A 16,091-nucleotide genomic window follows, 5' to 3' on the forward strand; every position below is an offset into this window, starting at 1 on the left:
TTAGGAGCATGGCACGTGGACAGCGCTTGGCCCAGAGCGGGCCAGCTCCAGACAGTAAAGTGGGTAGCTTGAAGCTTCCAGATGTAGCTGACCCCTCCAAACAACACCAGGTCGTGCCATTACCATGCTGAAGTACAGGGGCCCATGCCCTTTTGGGTGGATGGTGAAAAGAAGGGGCTGTCCTGTGGGGACAAGACCAGCCATGGCAGGAGCTGGAGGGCCTGGGGGTGGATTTCAGAGAAGAGTTGGGGGAGGGGTGACAGCAGGGCAGGACTGAGGACAAGATGAGAGCTGCACGTGAGGTGGAAAGTCTAGGGAGGTGTGTGGGGAGGGGGCCAGGAAGGGGTGGCTTTGGACATAAAGCAAGCACAGACTGGGCCCTGCCTGCTGTTCTCAAAGTGGGCACTGGTTCTAGAAAGAGAAAGGCCAGGGAAGGAGTAGCCCAGGTGGTCGGGCAAGGCACCGCGGGAGCAGGAGGGGCTCACCGGGCCACACTCCCGTAGCTCCAGAGGTGGAGACCAGATTACTTGTTCAGGCCCACCTGGGCTGCCACACGGTTAATGGCTGGGAACCAGGCACATGTCCTGCCCCTTCCCAGCTCTGTCCCAGGCCCCATGATACAGAGCCTGTCATGGCCTCCCCCGAGCCTGTTTCTTTATCTACTTTTGTCCAAGACTGCCAAGGACTAAACAAGACCAGGTACAGTGAGCATCAGAACAAACCCAAGCCTCCCCTGGAGTGGAGAAGACCCCTGGTGGGACAGGCATCAGGCAAAGGGTGAGGCGGAGAAGCCTGGGGCAGGCCCTTCCCCTTGAGCGGGACTAGAGCACACAGCTGGCCCAAGCCTCAGGCAGAAGCCTCTCTCCCGCCCCGTGTCTGCCAGGCGGCTTCCCCTCTGCCCCTGGGACTAGCTGACTGCCCTCTCTGGCCAGGACAGCAGGTATAGCATGGGGCCCACAAATGCTGCCGGGTACAAGTCAGGTCTGTGTGGCCAGCTCTACCTGGATATTTGTAAAGTTGCTTGGAACCCTAATTCCCTCAAAGCCAGGATCCCTCCTGTAATCTCAGAGTCACTCAGCACCAGCCTCATATTCAACATAGGGAACTGGCTTCCACTGCTGTGAGGCCCTTCTCATAAGTGGGGCCGGGTTCTCCCAAGACGGCACTCATTGGACCTCTCTGGGACCCTCTGTAAGTTGGTAGCTTCTGGAGCTGTGCCACCCCTTAGATGCCAACCCCACCACCCACCCCCTTCCACAGATGAACAGACTGAAGGGAGAGCACCCTGGCCCATGGCCATTCGTTCATGCAGTCAACACATATTTATTGGGCATTGACTCTGTGCCAGGCCCTGCCTGACCACAGGGGGCTCAGAGGCAAAGTGCACGCAGACCCTGCCCTGTGGTGGTCACAGCCTGGCCGGGCAGCTGGTCACGTCAGCGGAATTCACAATACAGTGTGGTCAGTGTGGAGTTAGAGGTAGCACAGGTGACCGAGGGAGCACAGAGGAGGGACCCTGACCTCACGGGGTGGCAGGGAGGCTTCCTGGGGAGGCATCACTTGAGAAGGACTTTGGGGGTTGAGCAAGAGTTAGGGTGTCTCTTTTGCGGGCGTGGCCAGAGCAGAGGTTCAGAGTATGGGAAAGTCGACGGTATTGGTGTCTGGGAGTCAGGCAGGGCCCACCAGGAAGGGCTGAGGAGCCAGCAGGCGACAGGGAATGCTGGGGGTGTGAAGCAGGCGTAGGCACAGAGCCCACCAGGAGCCAGCGTGGAGGGCAGCTGAGGAAGGGGCACGGGCGCAGGTGAGCGTCTGTGTGGGCGGCAGCAGTTGGCAGTGAGGCCCTGGCCAGATGTCTGACCCTGCCCAGGGTTCAACAGGGCGGGGGCGGGGGCGCAGGCTGCCATCCTCGAGGCCGCAGGGTGCACAGCACTGGGTCCAGTGGCTTGAGCGTGGCCTGTTCCTGCAGCCCAAAGCGCTGTCCAGGCACGAGCCGGAACTCGATCCTCTGCAACAGCTTGGCCATGAGCACCTTCGCCTCCATCTGGGAGGGGCACAAACGAGGCAAGAGGCAGGCGGTGGAGGGGTGCACAGGCTCCCCAGGGATCTCCCTACTGATCCTAACCTCACCCCCAGCTCCCTGCCCAGGGACCCGGAACCGATCAGGACAGGCAACCTGGGCTCACTTCTGGGCGGGACCCCAGCCCTGCGCCTCCTACCTGAGCAAACTGCTGTCCGATACAGGAGCGGTGGCCCAGGGAGAAGGGGAAGTAGGTGAACCGAGGCCTGCTCAGAGAAAGACACAGCAGGGTCACCAGGGGAAACAAGGCGACTGCTCCTGCCAGGGGACCAGGAGCCCAGAGTCAGCAGACCACCACCCGGCAGGTGACCAAGTCTCTTGGAGCTGTGATTTCCTCACCATGCCTGCCCCCAGGACTTTAGAGACCCTGTGGGCTCCGTGGGTGCACATGGCTCAGACCAGAAGTTGCCTTGATGGTCCTGCTCCCACCAGCCCCCTCCTGACAGCTCCAAGAGGGACTTACTTGGGCGCTCCGGGTCCAAAGCGGTCAGGGTTGAAAGTCAGCGGGTCCTCAAAGTAGGTGTCCATCCGCCCCATGACATAGGTGCTGAACTGCCGGGCAAAGAACTGCTGTCTCTGGTCCAAGGTTGTGCCCCCCTCATGCCTCCTGACCCACTGAAGCCCTCCCTCACAGAACACAGTGCCCCTCCACCCATTCAGGCAGAGGTGACGTTTCACTGGCCCCGTGGGAAACCTCACAGAGGAGGGAGTGAGCAGCACTGTATACCATGAACAATGAGGTATGCTACTCGACTGCACGTTAACAGAGGAGAACACCGAGGGTCCAAGAGGCTTGGTCACTTGCCTGAAGTCACCCAGCACCTATGTGCCGAACCTGAGACTGACACTCAGCCCCGGCACTTTCTTCCTGATCCCCGGGGGCTGCTGCTGCTCTGCCAGCCTTTGAGGCTGGCACTGGGGCACCGTGGCCCCACCGCTTTCATCTGCACCTAGATCCCCACCGCACAGCCACACACAAAGTCAATCCCAGGTGCCCAAGAGCTTAGCTTTCTAAAGAAAAGTGGGAAATAGCGTGAGGGCAGTGTCAGGGGACGTCCTCCTGAGCTCAGGAAAGGGAAGGGTTTCTTAAATGAGACAAAACAAAGAAACTAACCCTGAAACATGCATGAGATCATCTAAACCACATGCGTGAAGACTGTGTAGAAAGGATACAACACACACAACAGAAAGGACAATGGCCTGAATTTAAGAAGTCGAATGAGCCCAGAGGCATGCAGGGAGCTGGGGCTGTCATAATCAGACTGAGGGGCTTCGCCCTGAAGAACGTTCTTACACCTGTTTAGTTGACCATGAACTGGAGGGAACAAGGAAGAACGGGTTCTCAGGGCATCTTGAGTTGGCACAGCCACTTGAAGAAACAGTTGGGGAGCAGCTTGGAAGTTTACCGTCCTACATAGGACCCCCAGGTGTTTGTTCCAGAAGCAGATTCCCATAATGTGCCAGGACATGGGGCAGACAGGCCCACGGGGGCTGCAGTGCTGACCACGGCAAGCCGAGACCCCCACGGCCTGCCTGCAGCCCAGAACGGCAGTGGCCTGTTGACGCAGTGCTGAGAGTGGCATCTTCAGCCAGTAACAGGCTGGAGAGTCTGTGACACCGAGCCCAAAGCCTGTCCTCCTGCAGGCTGTTACTGCACAAGCACACACACACATGCACGTGTGCACAGCATGCGCACATGTGGAAGCACACCGGAAAAGCAACGGCAAGTGGAAGTCAGGACAATCTTCACGTCGGGGAGTCAAGTAGTGACCCATGCGCAGGTGGGTGGTGGGTTTAAGGAAAGGCCTCCGTGAATGAATGGACGGACAAGTGCGTGTAAGAACCCAGACACAGATGTGATGGACGGGGGGCAGCAAAGGAACAGAGCCAGAGCGGGAGGAGGAGCCATAGAGAGGGAGAGAGAAACAACTAAGAAAATTTCGGGTCAGACATGAATCCAGGTACATTTCACATCTCCCTCTTGCCAGTTGTGATCCCACAAAAGTACCAAACCTCTCCAAACCCTTCAAACTTTCTCAGCTGTATATAAAAAACTTTCCAGAACTATCTACGGTGGCCTCGTGCTGGACAGTGCGGAGGTGGAGAAGAGGACCTGACAGGGTCACAGTGAGACTCGGACAAGTACGGGGTGCCAGTGGAGTTGGTGCTGAGATGGCAACAGGCCCATGGCTTCTTTGACCTCAGTAAGAGTCCCAAATTGGCCACCTTGGAAATAAACAGGCAAACTCAGCTCAGTCCCCACATACCAAGAGAGGGGTGTTGCCAGGGACTCTGACCCCATCAATCAAGGTCTCCTCCTCCAGTAGGCGAAAGGTGCCCCATGCTGGCGGGTACAACCTCAATGACTCTTTGAGGACCTATAAAAGTCACCAAGGGAGACCGGAAGAGTCAGATGGCACCATGGGATGTGTGTGGTGGTTTGCTCTGTTCCCATCTCATTCCCGTCATGGGCCACCAAGATGTGAGCCTTGCTGTGATGTGTAGCTCCTTGTGTGACCAAGAGCAACACTGAGGCCCAGAGGAGAAGGCATTTATCCAGGCCATGAGGGGCGAGGCACAGGAAGGCTCTTCCCTTGCCAGAAGGGGCAGCCTGAGGCCAGCGATGCCCTTGGCTGGAGTGGGGAGTGGCCCTCTGAGTCAGGTTGCCTTGCCTGGTTTTTTAAAACCACCACTCTCTAGCCTTGGCTGCTCAGTGGGGTTCCCTCCAGTCAGACATCATGAGCCTGGGGCACCTCAGGCCCCGGAGGACTCTCAGAGATGCACTTTGACAGGCACTGTACCAGGGGGCCCAGCTGAGTAGCAAACCCGGCTTGCTCAGTCACCCACTTTTGCCCAGGGGCTTCTTTCTTCTGCTGCGCACCTGGGACAGGTACTGTAGTCTCCCCAGGTCCTCAACATCCAGGTGCCTCTTAGAACCGACCACCTCGTCCACCTCAGCCTGCAGCCTGCCAGGGAAGACAAGTTCACGTCTGGAGAGAGACTTCGGTCCACAGCAGCGTTAAGAAAGGGGAGGAAGGCCGACTGAAGAACAAGCCACCGGCCCACACTCCTGTCTGCCGAATCCCACCGCAATGAGGAAGCATGTCCTCTGGGCCTCAGAGCAACTGTCTTTGGGTTTTTGTTCCTTGCACTCGGGCCTGGGAATTAGCTTGGCCCGGGCATGAGGATGCCCAGCATAACTTTGGCTGTCAGTAGCCACAGCCAAAAGCAGTGAGAGTGAACCAAGGAGGGTGCTGGGTGAGCTTGAGGGTGCAGTGTTAGAGGAACTGGGACCACTTCACCCCCATTTGGATGGCTGTGATAAGGTAACATCAGCAAGCAGTGAATGCAGGTGAGGCCACGGGGAAGCAGAACCCAGGCTCACCATCAGGGAACACACAGTGGCTTCACTGCCACTTTCACGGAAAGCAGTAGGACAGTGCCTCACAAAACTAAATGGGATTACTGTGTGGCCCAACACTTCCATGTCAGGGCACAAACCCAAAATAACTGAAGGCAGCAACACGGAGAGCTCGTTGTAAACCAACATCCACGGCACACATCCACAGCAAAAGACAGAAGCCACCCAATGCCGCTCTGTCCGTCCATCCGCATGGTGTAGGGGACAGACTTTCAAAAGAAGGGAGGGAAGGAATTTTGACATGTGTTCTAACAGGGAAGAACTTATGAGAATAAGCCAGGCACAGAAGGACAAATGCTGTCCAATGCCACTTACGCAACACATCTAGAGTGGATAAATGCAGGAAACGCTGATTGCTGGGGGTGGGGAGTGGTTTAATGGGGACACAGCTTTAAGTGGGAAAGATGAAAAGGTCCCGGGGCTGGGTGGTGGTGATGTCTGCACAAAGTCAATGTACTCACTGTCCTGGACTTATACTTAAAAAGAGTGAAAACTGCACTGGAGAGATGGCTCAGCGATTACGGCACTTGCCTGCAGTGCCTAACAGGTGGGGTTTGATTCCCCAGTACCCACATAAGGCCAGATACACAAAGTGGTACATGCCTCTGGAGTTCATTTGCAGTGGATAGAGGCCCTGACATACCTAGTCTCATATTCATTTATACTCTCTCTTTCTCTCTTTATGCTTGCAAATAAATAACTGAAATACTTAAAAAAAATTTTAATAGTGAGAATGAGGCTGCAGAGACAGCTTAACAGTTATAGTGCTTGCCTACAAAGCCAAAGGACCCTGGTTTGATTTCCCAAGACCCATGTAAGCCAGATGCACAAGGTGGTGCATGCATCTGGAGTTTGTTTGCAATGGCTGGAGACCCTGGCACACACCTTCTCTTTCTACCCACCTCTTTCTCCTCTCACACTCTCAAATAAATAAAAATGTTTAAGAAATTACAAAATAAAAAGTAAAAATGGTAAACATTTTTCTGGTGCTGGAGATGTCCAGTGCTAGGTAAGTGCTTCACCACTGAACTATACTCCTGGTCTCCATTTTAAAAAATATTTTATTTTTATTTATTTATTTAACAGAGAGAAATGGGGGGGAGAGAGAGAAAGAGACTAGGCACGCCAGGGCCTCTAGCCACTGCAAACAAATTCCAGACGCATGTGCCACTTTGTGCATCTGGCTAACGTGGGTCCTGAGGAATCAAACCTGGATCCTTTGGCTTCACAGGCAAGTGCTTAACTGCTAAGCCATCCCTCCAGCCCTCCATTTTTTAATATGCACTCTGTACATAGGGCCTCTGGAGCTTCTGCAGGGCCTACATGGTCAGGGGGCTTTGTGCCTGGCCCTGTCTGCTATTTGACACCACTGTGAAGGAAGTTGGCTGGAGCCAGAGCAACTCCATCACCATTTCCCCCACCTTGAGCCTACCACCTGAGGGTGGGCAGTGCCCTCAACTCTGTAGTTCTGATGCTCTGTGCTCAGTGCCAGTGCCAGCCTGGGACGGGTGCACAGTGGCATACAACTGGAAGGAATCATGTGAGCTGAGGAGACTACAGAATGTCAGGGATCCAAGATAGTTTTCCTGGAGGAGATGGAGTGTTCTCCAGGAGGAAGGCAGGGAGCAGAGCTGGCGGGGACAGTGAGTACAAAGGACATGGGTGAAGACAGGCAGGGCCTGCCGGAGGGTTTCAGCCATGAGAGGTAGGGCTGGCAGCCCTTGGAGCAAGACATCACATCAACCCTTTGCCAACCACAAAGGCAGCCTTCATACCTTGCCACGATCTCGGGCTGGCGAGACAGCTCCATCACTGTGAAAGCCAAGTGGTTGGCAGAAGTCTCATGACCTGTGGGTGGAAGGAGAGCCATGGCTCTACAAGGGGCTCCCGAGGCTGCTGCTGGCCAACCTTAGGCTCCCGAGGGCAGCTGGGACTCCTTCCCCCCTGCCCATGGCTGTGATATAAAGGAGCAAGTCTGCTTTGGCATCACCTCTGCCAGCCAGAGCAGGGAGTGCCTCCAATTTGATGCCCTGAAAGACGCTTCCCTGGCCATCCTCTGAGCCCTCCTGGCACCCAGCATTCCTTCAACTGCGCATGCACTACAGCCCATCAGCGGCACTTTGAATGTGGGCCCCCACCCATACTCAGGTGTTTTATTAAGCTCGTGACTTGGGTTTCCAGTCACCTGACTGGAAGAGGTGTCCCTGGGGAGAGCTGAATTCCAGCCTAACGGTGTGCAGAGAGGTTTTGCACTCGGGCTGGCTTGCCTGTGGTGCTGGCTGTTTGGAGGTATCTCTCTGCTTGGATTTATGAATGGGAGCCGGATTCTGCTGCCATTTGGTGGAACTTCCCCTGAATGTGTACGCTTGAAATAAGTCCCTTCCTCCCATGCTGTGTCTGGTTTGGATGTTCATCCGAGCAAAGGGGAGTTGACTACAACAGGGCCCCTGCTGCGCGGAGTCCCGGAGCGCGCAGATGACCACACCATCAGCCTGTAGCAAATGCCCTCAGTGACTCGCCGCCTCACACCGAGAGGCGGCCACGCAGAATGAAGGCTCTGGGAGCACTGCCTGTTCCACTCAGCGAGGGCTTCCCGGAGGAGGAGGCACCTGCCAGCTCTCGAGAGCAGGGGCTTTCTGGGTGAGGACTAACACTCTGGAAATACTTGATCCTCAGATCGGTGCACACATCCTGAGTGAGCGGTGCCCTGAGCTCACACAGCCAAAGAAGCTACTTTGCACATGGTTCTAGCACCAGCTCTGTCGCCAAGCCAGCAAGGAGCCTTGGGCCAGTCCCTGACAGCAGCCCAGACTGCGTTCTCACCCGGCTTCAGCGGTTCACAGTCAAGCTCGGCCCGAGTCGCGGTGGAAGTGACTCACCAGCAATGAAGAAGGTGACGAAGTTGTCCAGCAGGACCTCGTCCCCCTGGGCCCCCTCTTCAGCTGAAAGACAAGGACACACTCAGCCCCCAGGGAAGACCTTGCCTTACCCTGGCCTCCCCACCAGCGTCTTTCTCCTCAGAAGCCTGAGGCAAAGGCGGCAAAGACAGGAGATGGTGGCGCAGAAGTGGGATGGCTGCCCGCGCCCACGCCCGCCCCCAGGAGCTCACCTTTGAGAATCTGCGTGAGAATGTCTGCGGGCACATCCTCGCCCCTCTTGAGCGCCTCCCGGCGGCGCTGCACCCAGTCCTTGCCCACCTGGCGCAGAAGGCGGATGCTCTCCCGGATCTCGCGCAGCTGTTTCCTCTTTCCTGGCATGAACTAAGCGAGAGCACCAGCTCGAGGTGGCCCGAGCCTCGGTGGCGCCCTCCCCCGCCCCTCCCCCGACATCCACAGCGGCACTGGCAAGCCAGGAGCACGTGAGGAAACTCTAGAAAAGATAAAGCAGCCAGGCAGACCAGGTCGAGATGGCGGACTCCCCCTCCTGCACCAAATCCTTAGAAATGATGGGAGAGAGGCCTCGGGACCTCCATGCAGCGCTGGGAGGTAAGAGAGGGCCCCTGCGGGAGGGCAGCAGTCAGGGCTGCATGGCAAAGGAGGAAGTCATGGCCAGAGGGAAGTGAAGTGAAATCACGGCTGAAAAGATGGGGTGGCATTGGGGGCTGCAAGCTCAGAGGCCGAAGTCCCAGGGAACAGAAGGGAACCTGGAGATTAACTCAGGAATCACCTTTCCCCCTTCTTCCTCCTTCGCGTCTGGAATAAGGAAGTGACACCTGGAGCTACAACAGCCATCTTATGACAATGAGGTGATGTGCTGAGGACAGTGGAACACAAAGACAGAAGACTCCAGGAACGGCTGACATGGTGAAGTCATCTTAGCCACCCTAGAATGCCTGCTTTGGGGATCATTTAACATAAGACAAAGATTAAGTCCTAATTTACATGAAGCTACTTTGAGTCTGTGCCTCCACTTTTAGGCACTGCATGCAGATCTGGACTCAAGTCACTTCACAAGGACACCTCAAACCCAGTCTGAAAAAGTCCCTGAGGGCGGAGCTTCAGCAAATGCAGACACAACGCAGGGCCGCAGGGGAGGCACCGAGGCAGTACCTTGGCCAGGGTGTTGCGAGACGCGCTGATGCCTTCCAGCATCACCTTCACTGCCTGGGACAGAGGCTTCTGTGCACCCAGCAGCATGCTCGTCTCCATCCCAAAAGCTGCCTGCGGGAGGAGGAGGCTGAGGTCATTCGCAGGGACTGGGGAAACGGCTGGAGCAGGCAGAGTGTGGCCCTCCATTCCGGACTAAAGAGGCGTCCAGCCCCATGGGAAGTGGAGAGGATTAAGTCCCACACAGCTCTGGCCTCTTCCCTTGCCCGGTGCCTGACCTTTGCTCAGGCCACCCAGCTTCACAGTGCATTGTGGGAATAATGACAATGACTGTCACCTCTCCAATCACTGCTCTGCACGATAGTCACCTGCACCTGCCTCTATTTATTGTTATTATTATTATTTCCTGAGGTAGGGTTTCACTCTAGCCCAGGCTGACCTGGAATTCACTGTGTCATCTCAGGGTGACCTCAAACTCAAGGCAATCCTCTTACCTCTGCCTCCCGAGTGCTGGGATTAAAGGTGTGCGCCACCACGCCTGGCGCCTGCACCTGCCTTTAGAGGGGCTTTGGGGAGATCTGGGGCCACGTCTGCTGGTGACCACCTCAGCCACATCCATGAGGGGGAGGGAGGAATACAGATAGGCCTGAAAGTGGAACTACTTCCCCTCTGACCAGACAAGCCCAGCCCCACACCCTTGGGGTTCATTTCTAGAGAATGAGTAGGAACCCCAATATCACACTAATTGTCAAGGAGACAAAAATACAAAAAAAAAAAAACATGGAGCCTGTGGAAAGGGTAGCTGAGCCATGGCGTGGGGGCGAGGAGAGCCCAAGCAAAGGGGCGGGAAGAGGACCCTCACCCTCACAAGCCCAGCATCACCCATCACCTTGGCCAGGATGTCGATGGTGGCGCAGGTCAGCATGTCCTGCATGGACACCGGGGTCTGCCCATCGGCCTTGGCTTCGAGGATCTCCAGCAGCTGCTCGGCCTTCTCGTTGAAAGTCTCCATCAGGCTGACCAAGGAGCTGGGGAACGGCACAGGCGTCCCTGTGCAACGAGGCGGAAGGCCGGGGCCAGCCTCCCACCCCCACATCGCAGGCTGCGGTCAGAACTGAACATTCCCTTTCCCTGGGGTGGATCCGCCCTTGTCTTGCTTCAGTGGTTTCTTAGACCCTCTGCTGCAGCGTCCCCTCAACTCTGACCTCACAGGGACATGATGACACTGGAATTCTGGAGTCTCCAGTTGTCCTAGGCACAGCCACCCTGGTTCTTCCTCCTGCCCCTCTGTTCACACTATCCATTCTCCTTACCTGCCTTGCCCCAAGCGACTCACTGTCTGAAGCCTTGTTTCCTCCTTTCATTTGCTCCTGTCCTGAGCATTCACAGGCTCAAGTCTATGTGGAAATATGACCTCGGGTGCCTTCTGCAGCTCAGAGCCCCCAGCCCTCAGCATTCCCCATCCCGGGACAGCTCATCTCCTAGGCACAGTTTAGAAAGATGTAGTATGGAGAGATGCAGTCCGGACACACAAGAGCAGCAACTAGGAGGAGCCGGAGGAGGCTAGCGTTTCCCCACCGTATCCTTCTGAGTTTTGACTAAGAGGAAGCACTGTTTACACCATTAAAAGTGTTTTAACATCGATCTAAGTAAAAGATACAGGGGACTCTGTCCTGTTCAAGGTCTTGATATTTTATCTGGAAATTTGGAATTATTTAAAATGTAAAGTTTTTAAACATTAAAAAGGGTATGAAGGGGCTGGAGAGATGGCTTAGCAGTTCAGGAGATTGCCTGCAAAGCCTAAGGACCCAGGTTCAATTCCCCACCGTCCACATAAGCCAGATGCACGAGGTGGCACATACATCTGGGGTTCCTTTACAGTGGTAAGAGGTCTTGGTATGCCCATTCTTCTCCCTCAAATAAACAATAAAATACTTAAAAAGAAGCTGGGCATGGTGGCACACGCCTTTAATCCCAGCACTGGGAGGCAGAGGTAGGAGGATCACTGTGAGTTCGAGGCCACCCTAAGATTACATAGTGAATTCCAGGTCAGCCTGGGCTAGAGTGAAACCCTACCTCGAAAAACCCAAACTAAATAAATTAAATAAATAAAATAAAAATGCTAACCCAGGCATGTTGGCTCATGCCTATAATACCAGCACTCAAGAGGCTGAGGTAGGATCAACATGGGCTTAAGCCAAACTACTAAAAAATGAGCTCCAGGTCAGCATGGGCTAAAGAATGAATTCCAGGTCAGCCTGGACTACAGCAAGATCCTGCTTCAAATAAATAAATAAATGAATATGCCAGGACTGAGGTTGCAGCTTAGTGGTAGAGAATGCCCTAGGCTCAATCCAAGTACCACCAAATTAGTCAATCTGATTAATAATCTTTGTGTTTTTAAATTTTATTTATTTGCACTTGTGTGTCTGTGTATGACAATGGACATACTAGGGTCTCTTGCTGTTGCAAAGGAACACCCTTCAGGCTTTACAGAGGTAGCTGGGAATTAAACCTGGGCTGACAGGCTTTACAAGCAAGCACTTTTAACCATTAAGCCATCTTCCCAACCCCAAAATTAGTGATTTAATTAGTATTAACTTAAAAATAATAAAGATGCCTGGTGAGGGTTGCTTAATAATGCAAATGAACGTAATACCATGGACGGTGGCATTAAATGGGACATTTTCTGATGTGCTGTCTGCAGACAATGAAAACCCTTAAATTCTGGGGTCTGGAGAGTTCAACATGGGTCCTTAGACTTTGCCGGCAAGTGCCTTAACCGCTAAGCCATCTCTCCTGTGCGGTTGAGTGAAAAGCCCTCACGGAGCCAAGGGGTCCCTGTGCCTGTGAGGGGCAGTGAAGACCTTGCTCCGGCGTGGGTGTCACAGGCCTGTAGGACGTCTGGTGGGATGTACACCCCCATAACCCTGAAGCTGGCCAAAGGCAGGGACCACGCGGGCTTGGCCAGCCTGTGCGGCTGCACGCCTGTCCCTTTCCCTCTGCTCCTTCCCACTCTCACTTCTGGCAACTTGCTGGTGAGCCTGAGGCTCACGCACTCCCTCAACTCTCTTTTGTGGGCAGGGTACCTGGTGTTGTGTAGGTACAGGAATTGGGGTGGGGCACCTGTCTCAGGAGGAAGGTGATAGGAAAGAGAACACTGCCCTGGGTGTGACAGGAGTGGGCAGGGGACATGATATCAGCCCCCCAGTTGCCATCTTAGCTAGGAGCAAAGGAGGTAGCAGCGAGAGGCTAGCAAGACCAAGGCGGACGGGAACAGGAGGGCGACCCGCCAGGAGCTGCCCAAGGCCTCTGAACAATGGAGTAGTGCAGACCAGAGCTCTCCAGGGCAGCGAGGGGGAGGAGGCAGGAGGCAGGAGGGAAGTGAGGAGGCAAAATGACCAGTCCAGCAGAGTATGTGCAGTGCCCCCCCCCCCCCAGATTACAGGTTTCAGAGTAACCTCACGGCCAAGAGACTAGAGCCCCTACCTTGGCCCCGTGAGCAAGCTTAACACGGCCAGCTGTGGGGCAGACCAGCAGCACACGGCCCGACTCTGCCTGGAGGAGGATGGGATGTTGCTCTGTTCCTTCTGCAGCCTCATCTCAGATCACAGACAAAGCCTGGCAGGACGCTCTACATGGCCCCCAAGGTCAAGATGCAACTGAGGACAGTCCTGGAATACGGAAGCTGGGGGCCGGGGCCTGAGCTACAGCCTGAGCCCGAGCTGGACCTCACACAGGGAGACAGCAAGCAGGGCGCCCGTGACAATGCAGGAACGCAGGTGGGGGTGATTCTATGGGTGGGAGTAATGTTGGTTCCCTATTTATTTATTTATTTATTTGCTTTTGAAGGTAGGATCTCACTTTAGCACAGGTTGACCTGGAATTCACTATGTACTCTCAGGGTGGCCTCGAACTCACGGCAATCCTCCTACCTTTGCCTCCCAAGTGCTGAGATCAAAGGCGTGCGCCACCACGCCCGGCTATCGATACCCATTTTGATAACAGAACTGAAGCTACAGTTGTGTTGTTGTCCTTAAGAAATGCACACAGAAAAAAAAAAAAAGAAAGAAATGCACACAGGAGCCAGGCGTGGTGGCAGAGGTAGGAGGATCGCTGTGAGTTTGAGGCCACTGTGAGACTACATAGTGAATTCCAGGTCAGCCTGAGCTAGAATGGGACCCTACCTTGAAAAACAAAACAAAAAATCTCAAAGGCAACAATAAAGATTTACATTAAAAAACAAAAACAGAAATGCACATAGGAGAACTGACAGGAGCAGAAAGACTCTAACTCTCAGTTTAATGTGTGCAGCATATGGAAACTGCATAAATCTATGTATACATCATAGAAGGAGTGGTAAATACTGTGTGTGTGTGTGTGTGTGTGTGTGTGTGTGTGTGTATAGAGAGAGAGAGAAAAATACAGATATAGATCTGTATCTATGCCTATGTATATATAGAATTTTTGTTGGTTGTATTTTATTTTATTATAGAGAGAGAGACAGAGAATTGGCATGCCAGGGCCTCAGCCACTGCACTCAAATTCCAGATGCTTGTGCCACCTAGTGGACATGTGTGGCCTTGCACTTGCCTTACCTTTGTGCATCTGGCTTATGTGGGATCTGGAGAGAGTTGAACATGGGTCCTTAGACTTTGCAGGCAAGTACCTTGACCCCTAAGCCACCTCTCCATCCTGGTTGTTTGGTTTCTAAAGTCAGTGTTTCCTTTGGTAGTCCAGACTGGCCTAGCACCTGAACTCCCATCTCAACCTCCCCAGTAATAGGATTACAGGCCTGTACCCCCATGCCGTGTGTGTGTGTGTGTGTGTGTGTGTGTGTGTGTGTGTGTGTGTATCTCAAGACAGAGAGATAAATTATACAGCAAATCATGATTCTAGCTACAAATAAGTGAATATGAGTAAAGATGTATGAAGTGCCTTACACAGCTACGGCTTTTGTTTCTTCTTATTGTGTGTATGTGCATGAGTGTACATCATGGCACATGTATGGATGTCAGTGGACAACTTCAGATGCATGTCGTCTTTTCTGCCTTTCTGATACAGGGTCTCCCTTGTTTTTTTGATGCACGTGTGCCAGACTATCTGGCCCACAAACTTCTGGATTCTCTTGGCTCCACCTCCCATTACCATACACACAATGGAGTCATAGAAGTGGGCACCACTTTGCAGCAGGCTTTTCTTTCCAAGGTAGGGTCTCATTCTATCCCCGGCTGACCTGTAACTCCTCTGTAGTCTCAGGCTGGCCTTGAACTCACAGTAATCCTTCTGCCTCTGCCTCCCAAGTGCTGGGATTAAAAGTGTGTACCACCATGCCCAGCTGCATCTAGCTTTACACGGTACTGGAGTATTGGATTTGGGTTGGAAGGCTTGCAAGCAAGTACCTTTAAATGCTGAATCATCTTACCAGCCCATAATTTTTCTATGAATTAAAAAATACATCAAAGTAAAACATTACCTCCATCAAAATGTTAGACACAGAGTCATCTTATTGCCTCACAATTGCACGAGGTGCATATACCTATGAGAAATGAAGACATGTCTACACAAATCTTGTGTAGATATGTCTATAGTGAAATTATTCATATTTTTTGTTGTTTTTTCAAGGTAGGGCCTCATTCTAGTCCAAGCTGGCCTGAATTCACTGTGGAGTCTCAGGGTGACCTTAGACTCACAGTGATCCTCCTACCTCTGCCTCCTGAGTGCTAGGATTAAAGGTGTGCGCCATTACACCTGGCTTGTAGTGACATTATTCATGATAGCGCCTGTGGTAGTTTGGATGTAACTGGATGTACCCCACAACCTGGAGGTCTTTTTAATTAAGCTTGCAACTTAAGTCTCCAGCAGCCTGAGGGAGAGGGTCAGTGAGGGACAGATGTAAAAGTCTAGTCCTAAGGTGTGGTCAGAGAGGTTTGAGCTCATGCTTTGCTGGGTGTTAGTGTTTGCTGGGATTGGATATATATTCTCTCTCTCCCTCTGTGTGTGTGTGTGTGTGTGTGTGTGTGTGTGTGTGTGCGTGTGTGTGTGCGTGTGTGTGTGCGTGCACGCGTGCGCTCTGGTGCGTGCTGGAGTGAGCCATCTTCTGCCGCAGTGGAACTTCTGGACTCTGTAAGCCTAAAATAAATACTTTGCCCCCATAAGCTGTTTCTGGTGGGGTGTTTGTCTGGCCACGTGAAGGTAACTGCAACAATTCCAAGGTGGAGAGAACCCAAAGTCTATTTACTGAAGCATGAGTCTGTAATATACAGTAGCTATACAGTGGAAATACTGGTCAGCAATACAAGCAGAAGTACAAAGGAATGACATGTTGATATGGGCTGTGGCATGTATGATCCATGAGGCTTTATTCTAAGTGAAAGGAACCAGATACAAAGGACCACGTAGTGTGATTCCATTTATATGAAATGTTTAGACTATTAAAACCCAAAGAAACAGAAAGTAAATTAGGAGCTGGAGAGATGGCTTAATGGCTAACGTGCTTACCTGTGAAGCCTAAGGACCCAGGTTCTATTCCCCAGGACCCATGTAT

The 16,091-nt window shown here is 53.3% G+C and overlaps 1 protein-coding gene across 2 annotated transcripts in view; it reads right to left on the reverse strand.

Annotated features, from left to right (window-relative positions):
- Positions 1–1,307: 1,307 nt before the first annotated feature.
- Positions 1,308–16,091, reverse strand: part of LOC101606119 (cholesterol 24-hydroxylase) — a 28,142-nt gene continuing 13,358 nt past the window's right edge. For both annotated transcript variants that reach the window (XM_004665600.2, XM_045154814.1), the window contains exons 6-15: positions 10,434–10,572; positions 9,548–9,658; positions 8,608–8,758; positions 8,378–8,440; positions 7,274–7,346; positions 4,959–5,043; positions 4,345–4,455; positions 2,541–2,629; positions 2,217–2,283; positions 1,308–2,041 (exon numbers count right to left, since the gene is read on the reverse strand). In XM_004665600.2, coding sequence (XP_004665657.1) covers positions 1,871–2,041; positions 2,217–2,283; positions 2,541–2,629; positions 4,345–4,455; positions 4,959–5,043; positions 7,274–7,346; positions 8,378–8,440; positions 8,608–8,758; positions 9,548–9,658; positions 10,434–10,572 — 1,060 coding nt within the window. In that variant the 3' untranslated portion in view covers positions 1,308–1,870. The remainder of the gene's footprint in view (positions 2,042–2,216; positions 2,284–2,540; positions 2,630–4,344; positions 4,456–4,958; positions 5,044–7,273; positions 7,347–8,377; positions 8,441–8,607; positions 8,759–9,547; positions 9,659–10,433; positions 10,573–16,091) is intronic.

Source organism: Jaculus jaculus, chromosome 7, assembly GCF_020740685.1.
Source record: "Jaculus jaculus isolate mJacJac1 chromosome 7, mJacJac1.mat.Y.cur, whole genome shotgun sequence".
In the NCBI taxonomy this organism is placed as follows: Eukaryota; Metazoa; Chordata; class Mammalia; order Rodentia; family Dipodidae; genus Jaculus; species Jaculus jaculus.